Genomic DNA, 12,026 nt, shown 5'->3' with positions numbered 1-12,026 from the left:
CCTGTACATGGCACCAGCGTGTGCCTGTGCGTGTGCACCCGTGTCGGAGAGGAGGCGTAACCATTAGGCAGACCCCAGCTTACACCAGAGCGCAGAACTGGATGGCAGTGAAGTCTACGACATCAGCCATCAAGCTGAAGTCCCTGGCAGGTGGAGCAGCCCTGTGGATCCAAGGGACCTCTAACAGATGGTGTTAAAACCACAGTTCAAAACAGTGCTACCCGCTAAGCCCAGACTCTGCAGTCTCCGGAGGGCTCCTCTTGGAGAGTTCTAAGATCCCCGGGGTTCTGAGGGGTCCTCTGCCCTCACCTTCTACAGCCGAAGCATCTGGCCGCCGAGGCTGCAGACCTGGGACTCAGCAGACCCGCCTGCGCAGGTGCAGTGTAAGGGTGCTCCTGCTTGCCCTGCTCCACGTCAGTTCAAAGGACCCCCATTCCTCCGGCTGCTCAGACTCAAGTCCTAGAAGGCGTCCTCGCCCCTTGCTTCTGCCCAGGGCTCATGCCAACAGCTCTAATTGTAAACTAGACCTTGAACTGGCCCACCTCCGCCCATCTGGTCCACCCATCCCTTGTCCAGCCTCCACCACCTCACCAGGGTGACCTGTATCGGTTCCCACCCACTCCTTGCTCTTCATCCAGGCTGGGCTTCACGCAGAATAAACTAATCATGCCATTACCCTGCCTGTGCCCCTCCATGGCTTCCCTCAGTATGAAAAGAAAACTCCATTTATAGACTATTCTGTGAGCTCTCTAACCTTATCTACTGTCCTCCCTGCCAGACCAACCATCTTGGCCTTATTTCGTTGTGGCAGGTCAGTCTTCCACCTAGAGTAGGGGCTCAGCAAAGAGCACATGCAGTGGAAAGGCCATGGTCCCTTGGCACCATCCTTAGTGCCCCCTCCCAGGTTTCAGCAGCATCTGACCAGGACAGAGCACTGTGCAGGAAGGGCCAAGCCCATTTCCTCAGAAGCAGCTTCATTTGCACCTAGAAGGTCCACCTAGAAGGTCCTCAATAAATCCTTGATGAATAGTGAGAGGATGCTGGTCTGTCCCCAGAGGGTGGCTCCGCAGGGACCCAGCCCACCCAGGGAGCCCGCGGTGTGGTACCTGAGCTCGCTTCTTCACCCTCCAGGCTCCGCCGGCTCGGCCCAGACGTCACCTGCTCGATGATCTGTCGCAAGTGGTGCTTGAAAGTGGCCGTGTTCAGCTCCTCATACTCACAGCCCAAGGCCTCTGCTGCATGGTTGGCCCACTCAAAGCGCATGAACTGCTTCCGGCCCACTGCGCGGGGGACAGAGCAGAGGAGGGCGGTGAGGTCCTGGGCGGGCGATGGGTAGGGGATCTCGCCGCCTCCCAGCCTCTGGGCCGCCCACCCTCAGCAGAAGCCTGAACCACGGGGCCTGGCCCCAGCTGACGGCCTCGGGCAGGAGCCAGCTTTCCCAAGAGACATGTCTGTCCTACTAAGCTGGCCACCTGCGTAGTCACTTTTCCAAAACAATTAAAAATATCATCCTCTCTATGGGCTATTATAACGCCACTTAACATCAGCAACAAAGCCTATACAACATGAGCAATGCTTATATGGTAACATTAAACGAAAAGGACTAGAAAAACTCATACTGTAGTATGGCATCAATTGTGTAAATCACTCTAAGCTGCTATATAAATAAGGAAAAGGAGATATATTCAAACGCTTTCTGCAGTGGTTCTGTACTAATTTTGTAATCCAAATTTTAAAATTTAATGATTTACTAAGGCGAACTACAGTTCTACTCTTAAAATAATTTTCTCCCATTTCCTATCTTCCCATCTATGTGTTTCTTTCTTTGAAATAAGAATCACAGCTGCCAACAGAGACTTCTCAATCCATCCGAAAAAGATCATAAGGGTATCATTCTTCAAACAGACATCTTAAAGAATCTGCCTGGTTTAAGAAAAATTTGGAAGTGTGGGGAAAGACTTTATCTGGGGCTTTGACAATATCCACCTGGAGTGGGTAGCCATTTCTTTCTCCAGGGGATCTTCCCCACCCAGGGATTGAACCAAGGCATCCTGCATCGCGGGCAGATTCTTTACCAGCTGAGCCACCAGGGAAGCCCAATAAGAAGCGCTGGCCACTGCTTATCAAGGTCCTCCTACACGCCAGTTACTCAGTACTGATTCTCTCAAGAACATTATTTTATTACCTCCATTTTAGAAATAATTCCCATTTTACATATAATAAAACTGAGATCCAGAGAGGTTACATGGCTAGTAAAAAAGTCCTGCCACTTTAAAAAACGATCAAGAAGGTAAGAACGATGGTGGTGATTATGTGGTGAGGATGGTGGAGGGGACGATGTGATGACGGCGATGACAGTAACGAGAGTGTAACAGTTGCCATTCACTGACCCCACTTAGTTCAACATGTCATCTTTGTTCAGCTCATGGCTTTTGGAGTCAGAACACCTGTCTTAGAGTTCCGGGTGTGACACAGAAAAAAATCAGTACATACAAGCCTTAACTACTTATTATTATTACTGAATCTTCACAAAAGTCCCAAAAGCAGTATCGTTCCTATTTTACAGATGAGAAAACTGATTCAGAAGTCACCAGAAATCAGGCTAAATGGAAGAACTATTTCCCCAAAATCAATATGGACTGTAGCCTGCCAGGCTCCTCTGTCCATGGGATTCTTCAGGCAAAAATACTGGAGGTAGCCATTCCATTCTCCAGGAAATCTTCCCAACCCAAGGACTGAACTGGGTCTCCTGCATCACAGGCAGATTCTTAACCATCTGAGCTACCAGGGAAGTCTCTTTCAATATCACCTTGAGAATATTATGACCTTAGGTAAGACTTTCTTTGATGTGGAATCACTGATCTTTTCACTTTCCGTAAGTACCTAGTGAAAGGAAATGTTATATGGCACTATCTTAAATGAGAACCCATTTTTTGTAGGAGGTCACTGAGAGGATGTGGCACCCGGGTGGCCTGTGAGCTGGCCCTGGGCAACTGGAGGGGCCTCACCCTTTGCCCTGCCCCTGGAATGCCCACCCAGCCCTCCCCACTCCCGCAGTGGGCACTGTTACAAGGACGCAGCCTTGAGACAGCAGGGCGCTTCTGAGACCCTCCAGAAGGGCTCTGTGACCCAGGCCAGTGCCGGCCTCTCTATAAATCCCTAAGGTTCTAGAGGGCAGGGGTGGAGACTCACCCACCTTGCAGCGCTGGAGACAAGCCTCATGTGTCAGCTCCCTTGTGTGTTACACCTGCCTCCCTCCCATCTGGAAGGGCTGCCTCTTCAGTCTCTCCCTGCCCCTCATCAGTGTATGGGGGGCTAGTTTTTGAATCAACACTGCCATCATTTGTCACAAACAGAAGGCACAGATAAATACAATGTGCGTACAGAGATACCATTAGACTCTAATTAGATACAGTTACCTGGGAGCCTGAGGTCTGCTTTCTCTTTGCTAAAAATAATGGAGATTAGCAAGCATTACAGAGAGGCGTTGCAAGCTACTAGCCCTGAATGAGACATCCTCTTCCTAGGATGGGGCTGAAAGTGAACTCAACAGAACACGACTGTCCAGGTGGCCAATGCCCTTTCCCTCTCCCACCCCATCGCCTCCACTGCAACCCTCTGAAATGGTCTCCGGACCCTGCCCTCCGTGACCTGTAGCCTTGAGGAGCTACAAGCACTCACAAAGGGGCTCAGCGACAGCTGTGTCTGAAAAGAGGAGGTGGAAATGGACGAGGCAGGCCTCTAAGTCCCGCTGGACTTAAGGGGTATATTTCCAAGCGCTCTGTGCAGCATCCTGCTGGTGAAACCCAGGAGGCACACATGAGCCTTGCCGGGAAAACGCATTTCTGCTTCCAGCCCCCTGAAGCCTGGCCAAGCGCCAAACCCAACCCTGTGGGTCCCTACGTCTTTGTACAGAGCCGGGAGGAGGCCAGGCCTTCTCAGAGGGGGCTGAGAACCCTGGTCTGGCACCTGTGGCAGGGAGAAGGCAGACTGGACGGGAACACGGGCACCAGAGCAGCCAGGGTCTGCTTATGAGAACACTGAGCCACAAAGAGAGCAATCTTCTGAGGTCTCGTGGCTGGTAACGGGCAGACACGAGATCTGAACTTAGCGTCTTCTGACTTCAGCTTTCAGTGTGCTAACCCTGGGCCCATGCAGAAGAGCCTTCATACAGGGATATTGTTCTGAAACCAGAATGGAGCGAAAAATCAGAGTCAAAGGCTTAAAATTCCCCTTGAGAATCTCTTAAATTGCCCATAGCGTGTAGTACTGCAGCATACTTCCCCGAGTCCGACTCAGCAAGCCTCCCCTCCAGTGGAACACCAGAGGAAGTGGGTGGCTTGCCTTCAGGGCCCATGACACACAGAAAAATACTTATCGGTAACCCCTGGCCTCACACCTGCCTGTGTGTGGCCGGATTTACATAAATACAATGTTTTCTGACAGGGCCGCCTACCCTTGACACAGCTCTCTGTGAAAGAACTACCTGCAGACACCAGTTCTGTAGTTATGCTCAGTGAAACACAGTCCGTGCATCTCGCCATGGCCTGGGGGATGCACACCTGATGTGTCTACACAGAGGGGGAGGACGGCTGAATGACCCCGGCTCATCTCCCAGCTGCCTTGGGAGGTGTGCAGGCTGAAGGCTGTTAGGCCTGATTTATAGCAGAGGCCACCAAGACCCAGAGAGGGGAACCGCCCTGCCCCGAGTCACAGCCGTAAATGGCTGACCAGCCCTTGCGTCTAAGTCCCTGGACCCTCTGGTCATGGCATGGGGTTAGGGGCAGCTCTGGTATCCCCAATATCTCACATTTCAGACCTGGCCTGAGCACACATGGGGCTGTAGGTCAAGTCAAAAGGCAACAGGGCCACACTTCAGAAGGCAGCATGGTGGGCGGACCAGAGCAGGAAGGCTGCCGCTGTGCCACCGTCTGCCCCGGGGTGTGCTCCCACTGCTGGAGGCCTTTGCTCACACGGGCATTTGCTCAAGCACAGGGTGTGATGGACGTGCCACGGAACAAACAGCCCTCAACCAGTGGCTGCAAGTTTGAAAGCATTAGTTGCTCAGTCGTGCCCGACTCTTTGCGACTCCATGGACTATAGCCCGCCAGGCTCCTCTGTCCATGGGATTCTCCAGGCAAGAACACTGGAGTGGGTTTCCATGATCTTCCTGACCCAGGGACTGAAGGTAAGGCCTTTTGAGAGCAGTTGCTCTGGGTGGGCTGCTGTCTATGGGGTCGCACAGAGTCGGACACGACTGATGTGACTTAGTAGCAGTAGCAGCAGCAGCAGCTCCAGGTTATGCTCTATGCTGACCTCCAGAGCCTCTAGCAGAGTGGAGCCCCAGCTGCCTGCAGAAGTAGCTGGTTCTGGTGACAGGCTCTTAGGGCTGCCTTCCTTCTCCACGCCCCTCCCAGGGCTTCCTGGGATCACCTCCCACGTGCGATTCTAGCCCCTGAACCCTTATCTCAGCCTCTGTGCCCATTTACAGTGCTAAGGCTCAGAGACAGCCTCAGATGCTGATCCCATGGTAACATGATTTGGTTTGGTTTTTCCTTCAATTGGGCTTCCATGGTGGCTCAGACGGTAAAGAATCTGCCTCCAAAGCAGCAGGTAGACCCAGGTTCGATCCCTATGTTGGGAAGATTCCCTGGAGAAAGGAATGGCTGCTCACTCCAGTAACCTTGGCTGGAGAATTCCACGGACAGGGGAGCCTGGTGGGCTACAGGCCATGGAGTCACAGAGAGTAGAACATGACTGAGTGACTCAATTATTGAGGCCCAGAGAAGGTTCTCTGGAAGTGAGCCAAATTCCTGGCATGCTGCTCTTTTGGTTGTGTGCCTCTGTCTATCCCTAGAAACTGTCTGTACATACGGGGTGAGGTCTGGCCCCACCCACCGTGCTACCAAGGGCAGAAACTCCCTGGGTGACCAGAGGGCTGTGGAGCAGGACAGCGCGGCACACGGCCAGGGTCAGAGTCTCCCAAAGGGCTCCTCAGAGCGGGTGTTCCCTGGGGAGAAATGGATGCTGTGTCGTATCACTTTGCCCATTGTTTGGTAACATAAGTTTCTTAACTGCAGGACATCTCAGAGCCTTTAAGGAATATGGTATGATGCTCCAAGAAAGGGACGTTCTGTGCAGACGGATGTGGCCTGGGAATGCTTTCAGACCAAGATGGTCTAACATCCCATGAAGGAAACAGTGGCTTAGCTGAAAGAGCCCTCCATTAACCAGGTGACCCTGGGCAAATCATTGTACCTGAGTCACTTGCCCAAGATCACTCTGCTGGGAAGAAGCAAGCTAGGACTTGAAGAGAAGAATGAACAAACGGAAATGAGAGAAAGAAAAGAGAAAAAAGGGAAGGAGTGAGGGAGAGTGATGGAACTGCAGTCTCTGAGATGCTGAGATCCATCTGCAAAGGCAGGTTTTCCTGTTTACGTTCAATACAAAAAAAAGAGGGAAAAAAAAGACACGACCGTCTTTCCCTTGGGCACCGTCAGTTCAATTGCTATCAGTTACTGTGGCCTCCTGCATTTATCAATGACCAGGTGACTTTTCCGCTGAGTCACTGGCCGTTATGTGACCTATCTGTAATGCTGGTGCTCACATCTCACACAGAGGTTTACAGCTTGGAGGTCTGTGAAGGAGGGGGCCACCTGCAGGGAGGAGATGAGCCTGAAAGGCCATGGGTGCCCCGAAGAAGGCGACGTTGCAGAAACAGACTGCTTGGGTTCAAATCCCACCCCTGCTGGCCAAAGCCAGGTGATGTTGGGGAAACTGTGCTGCCTCTTTGAGCCTCAGTTTCCTACCCCCAGGGCGTTCCTGTGAAGGGCCAGTGGAGTTACAGGTGCAGATCGCTAAGCGCAGGATCTGCGGGATAAATATCAACCTTTGTAACCATGACCACACGCTGAGATTTCTGCCCAGGGATACCAGGTCAGGTTCAGTTGTTGGGATCCTGGAAAATGGGGCTGTCTTAGAGGCCAGAACTTTAAGGCTCCTCCTGAGTATTACGTTTCCTGCCTGTTCCTGCTGCCCCTGGGTGCCATGCAGCCCCAGAAACCTGGACAGATCTTAGAGAAGTCATCTGTCCCTCTGCACAGTGAGTGAGCCCCATAAGGCCTGGTCAACAAGCCACCGATAAATCATTGCTGAGTTGTTCAGAATCTACCATCAACTGGAAAGACAATGAGTGGACCTCTCTGGATACTATGGTGTTCCGGGCAAAAATGGCTTGCTGGACAAGTCAGCAGCAGCAGCATCTGCTTAAACCAAGCAAAACGGGCCACTCTTCTGCAAGACTGCTCAGCACCATGAGTCTGCTGCTGTGCATCAGCTGATAGGAGAAAGGGAGCAAGGGTAGGGGTCTCCTGGACTAACTGATCAAGCAGCTGGTGGGGAAAGACTGGCATGGCATCTTTGGGGTGGTGGGTGGTCATGGGAAGAACCAGATATGGCAGTTTTAGACCAGGCTGCGAGATCTCGAGCAGGACATCTGAGCCTCAGTTTCCATATCCATACAGCGGGGTGGTTCCTCTCCCAGGGGGTCACTATAAGGATGAAACAAGACACTGGATGTGACGCTGCCTGGGAGTGTCCCCAGGGCAGCTGATCCAAGCTGAGAAGCAGAGTCACCAGGGAAAGCTCAGTAGAAGGCATCACTCATCACCTGGGGGAACTGCAGGAGCAACAGCTTGAGGGGTGGGGCCAGTAGCCGGTGAGTGACTGACCAGTAGCCTGAGGCCACACAGTTTAAACCAGGATTAAACCTGGCCCTGGCTGGCCCTCAGTCTGATGCTCTTCCTACATTCTGGGGTCCCTCAGCAAGGTAGGCTGAGCAGGGGTCCCTCAACTTATCAGACTGTCTCCTTTGAAGCTGGGGCCCAAGGGAAGCCCAGAAAAACAGCGGATGTTTTCGGAGTACTCACCACATGCCTGGTGCTGTGCTAAGTGCTTAATCCCATCAGGGCAAGAACCACGTGAAAAGGTGTGATTACTAATCCCTCGCGTATTCATGACACCATGGACCACGCAGCAAAACATGGCATGAATGGGGGGAATCTTCAAAGACAGAACTCCCTGGTCCCAAACTGGGCTCCTCCCCTTTCCAAGTTAGGACCTTCGATAACTTCCTTTGCCTTTCTAAGCCTCCACTGACTCACCATAAAAAGGGTGTAATTCTCCATATCGTTCAGTCATGTCCGACTCTCTGCAACCCCATGGACCGCAGCACACCAGGCTTCCCTCTCCATCACCAGCTCCCAGAGCTTGTTCAAACTCATGTCCATTGAATCGGTGATGCCATCCAACCATCTTATCCTCTCTCGTCCCCTTCTCCTCCTGCCTTCAATCCTTCCCAGCATCAGGGTCTTTTCCAGTGAGTCAGTTCTTCGCATCAGGTGGCCAAAGTATTGGAGCTTCAGCTTGTAACCATATCGGGTTACAAGGATTAAATGGAATAACCACACAAAGCACTTAAGTCATGCCTGGCAGAGAGCGGACTCAGCAAATAGTGACAGGTAATAATTCCATCATCATCGTCATCACTGCTGTCAGCAGTATCGCTATGCTCTGACTCTGAAGGGTGAGACGTGCTTTTATGATGGGAATCCTCACTGAGCCATAGATCGCTGGAGTCTCTGATGAGCAAGGCTAAAAGAGATCCCAGAGAGTGTCTATACACCCTCATTAGGCAAGTCCTTTCCCCTCTCTGAGCCTCAGTTTCCTCATCTGTAGAATGGGGTGATGGTGCCTACTCCTTTGAATCACTGAGATGAACAAAGCTCTTAGCATAGGACCTGCCCCTTGTAAGTACCTGATGAATGTCAGCTGCTATTATTACTTATGGGAAACAGAGGTCATAAAGAGGGGAGGGGCTTTTGCTGGGCCAACCTGAAGCCGGTCCCTTGGGGGTTCCAGCTGCCTCACACCTCCCTCCCAAGCACGAAGCACGGAGCTGGCGGCAGGAATGCCTTCTAGCATCAGCCACTTCAGGGGTTTGTGGCTTTTTAAAATATAATTGTTTACATCCCACAGCAGCCATTCCAGCTTAATGAATGAATTCAATATGCTCAGAAAACGCAGAATAAATCCTTGCCTGTGGCCCAGAATAGGCCGGGCTGCGGCAGCTGTCGGGCAGGGAGCCAAGCCACCAGCTGGGGCCTGTGGCAGAGGAAGGGTGGGGCCAGGACATGGCCCAGGGGGTGCCGGCCTTAGGGCTATAGGGCTGTGCTGGGGCTGTGTGGGAAACCTCTCTTAATCCCAAGCACCAGTGCCAGGGTCTGAGGCTGGCACCTGGCTGATGGGGACACCGAAGCCTCAGGCCTTGCTCAAGGGGCCACCACACCTCTGCTCACAAGGGCTCTTCTGTCTGATGCACCCTCCCTGACTCCCTCTCAGTTTGGGAGATTCAGTTCAGGGTCCCAGGTCCTAAGACCCCTTGGGGAGAGGACCCTGCTGAACTTTAGGTGTCTCCTGTCTATTTCTCCTGGCATCTCCAATGTGCCTGTCTGGGTCTCCCTCCTTGGATCAGAGGGGAATTGTGTCCTGGAAAGTGAGGATGGTGGTGCCGAGGGTCTGCCGTCCAAGGCACAGGGAAGATAGGAGAGGAGGGGAGGAGGGAGCAGTGGAGAGAGAGGAACGGGAGAAGTGGAGGGGGCCGGGGGAGCGTGGGGGGGGGGAGGGGAAGGATGGGGAAGGGGAGCAGCATGAACTCAACAATGGCCCAGGTGTCCAGGGGCCCAGACTCTTGCTCGACATCCCCCACGGGCATGTGAGGGTGCCGTGACCAGAACTGCGTGAACAAACACCCAGGGTGGGGAATTGCACTGTGTTCATGGAAGCACCCAACCTCAGACACACCCCTCTGGTCCCGCAGGCCCAGGAAACCACGCCTCCAGAACACTCACCCCTGCACCGCCTCTACAGACAAGGATGCCCACAAGGTGCTGTTTACAATCCCCCCAAAGCAGGAAACTGCCGGAAGGCTCATCAGCTGGAGAAGTGCCACGGAGACAGAGACCCCTCCCTGGGCAAGCCCCGCAGCCAGCGCAGACAAGACGGGCACCACGGCATCCTGCGAGCAGCATGGTCCACCCTGCCCAGATGGGGAGAAGCAGAGCGTGTCATATGGAGCCACTGTGAACCTGTTTCTGAACCAGTAACGGCGCCCCCACCCACCAGGGCGACTGTCACAGGCACAGCTCACGCTCGATCTCAAGGGCCTGAGGAGCTGGCCTGCGGCTGGGACCACAGCAACATGGCCAGGGCCACGCACTGGTTTTCAGAGAGAATGCAGCCCTGGCCATGGCTACGGCCACAGGGAGGAGTCAGGGGACTCAACCTGTTACTGTTCCAACTACTGATGAGTCTATGGCGACTTCAAATCAGAATTTTAAGGAAAAAAGCCAGCCTGCTGGGGCACTGGAACCAGCCTGGAGCACACAGTCATGGTGGACACATGACCCAACACGTCTGTCAAATCCCAGAGAATGTACACCACCGAGCTGAACCTCAGGGTACACCAGGAGCTTCAGTCAATAACTGTGCGTCAATCCTGGCTTGTCAGCTGCACTAAACGTCACCTTTGCACCTTAACAGCGGTCGCCTTCCAGGGCAGGAGGACCACGGGAACGGGGAGCGGCCTGCTTCCGACGGTCTACGTTCACTTGCACTGCTTCCATTTCTCACAGGAAGACAACTTTACGGTGTCGCTTGTGCAGTTGTTTAAAAACAATAAAAAAGGCTTAAAAGTCTGCGCCAAGTGCCTGAATAGACACTGACTGCTTCACGCTGACAGCATTGATATTACTACTCCCCTTGGCCTTCTGGGGTCCTGCCTGGGCTTGAGAAGCATCAGGCTGCCTCCTCCTATCCATGGACAGACTGCCCTGGCTGCTGGATGTCGGGGGTCCTGGTAGAAAGCGGGGGGCTGGGCCCTTGTCATTGCTGCCATCGTCTCTCCTTCCTGCGGGCCCCTTGGGGCTCCCCAAGTTACAGCCCCATCTCCTCGGGGTCTGACACCTTTATCAGGGCAGGCAGGAGTGGTGGCCGATCAGCAGCCTCCCTCCATCATCCCGTTACGGGGCCATCCTTGGGTTACACACGGGCCCAAGTGTGTCAGGCACTGCGGTCAGTGACAAGGAGACTGGTAAATTCAGTGATTGACAGATAAGTTAAACCTCCCATCAGGCTTTAGAGCCGAAGGAAAGCAGGCAACTCAGCCATCAGGGCAGACACCACCCGTCCTGGTTATCTAGATTCTGAACATTACTGTCATTTTATGGAGTCACAAGGGACAGCAGGCAGAGTGACAGAGGCTCAGACTTTTCCAGGGCGGGTGTATGTCGTCTCTTACAGCTATGGGGCCACAGGGATTGGAGAGGATTGAAGACCAGCCCAAGCCAGTGTGGCAGACTCAGGCTTTGAGGGGAGATACTGCAACAGGGGACAGATTTTCCATTAATAATAACAGCAATAATAACAAGGGTCATTGAGCTATACATATTCAAAATGAGTACCGCAGTCCTCCCAAGGACACGGGGAGGCACACAATTATTATCCCCAATCTTTAGATGAGGACACTGAGCCTCAGAGGTCAAGAGGGTCACAGATGGCAAAGACACACACGGGTCCACCTGCCCCGAGCCCATGTCGGGAGCCTCGATTCCTAGCTCCTCTGTCTCGGTTTCCCTTCGTGGATGGCCTTGCAGATGAAGGGAGACTGCAGGCTGGGGACGGACCTGAAGCTGCTCTGAGTGGTGAGATGGAGGTCCCAGGACGGTCAGGGGAGGTCCGGGCACCAATAAGGCACCTGAGGACTGGGCCAGGTAGGCGGCCTTACAGAGGAGAGGGACACTGGCTGCGGAGGCGGACAGGTGCTGATTCTAACTGTGGCTGCACCGGGTGATGCCGTTTGACCTTGGCGGTCTCACATAACCTCTCTGAGCCTCAGCAGCCTGCACTGCCAAGTGGGAATTCCCTCCCTACCTGCCAGGCTTGCTGGCCTTTGGAGCTGTGACACAGAG

At 53.4% G+C, this 12,026-nt stretch overlaps 1 protein-coding gene across 1 annotated transcript in view; it reads right to left on the bottom strand.

Annotated features, from left to right (window-relative positions):
- MYO18B (myosin XVIIIB) overlaps positions 1 to 12,026 on the bottom strand; it is a 232,613-nt gene that overhangs the window by 170,420 nt on the left and 50,167 nt on the right. Inside the window, 1 exon segment of the mRNA XM_059876421.1 lies at positions 1,107 to 1,280. Coding sequence (XP_059732404.1) covers positions 1,107 to 1,280 — 174 coding nt within the window.

This window comes from Bos taurus, chromosome 17 (genome assembly GCF_002263795.3).
Source record: "Bos taurus isolate L1 Dominette 01449 registration number 42190680 breed Hereford chromosome 17, ARS-UCD2.0, whole genome shotgun sequence".
Lineage (NCBI taxonomy): Eukaryota > Metazoa > Chordata > Mammalia > Artiodactyla > Bovidae > Bos > Bos taurus.
Note: the sequence above shows the minus strand (reverse complement) of the source record. Positions and strands in the feature narration are given on the sequence as shown.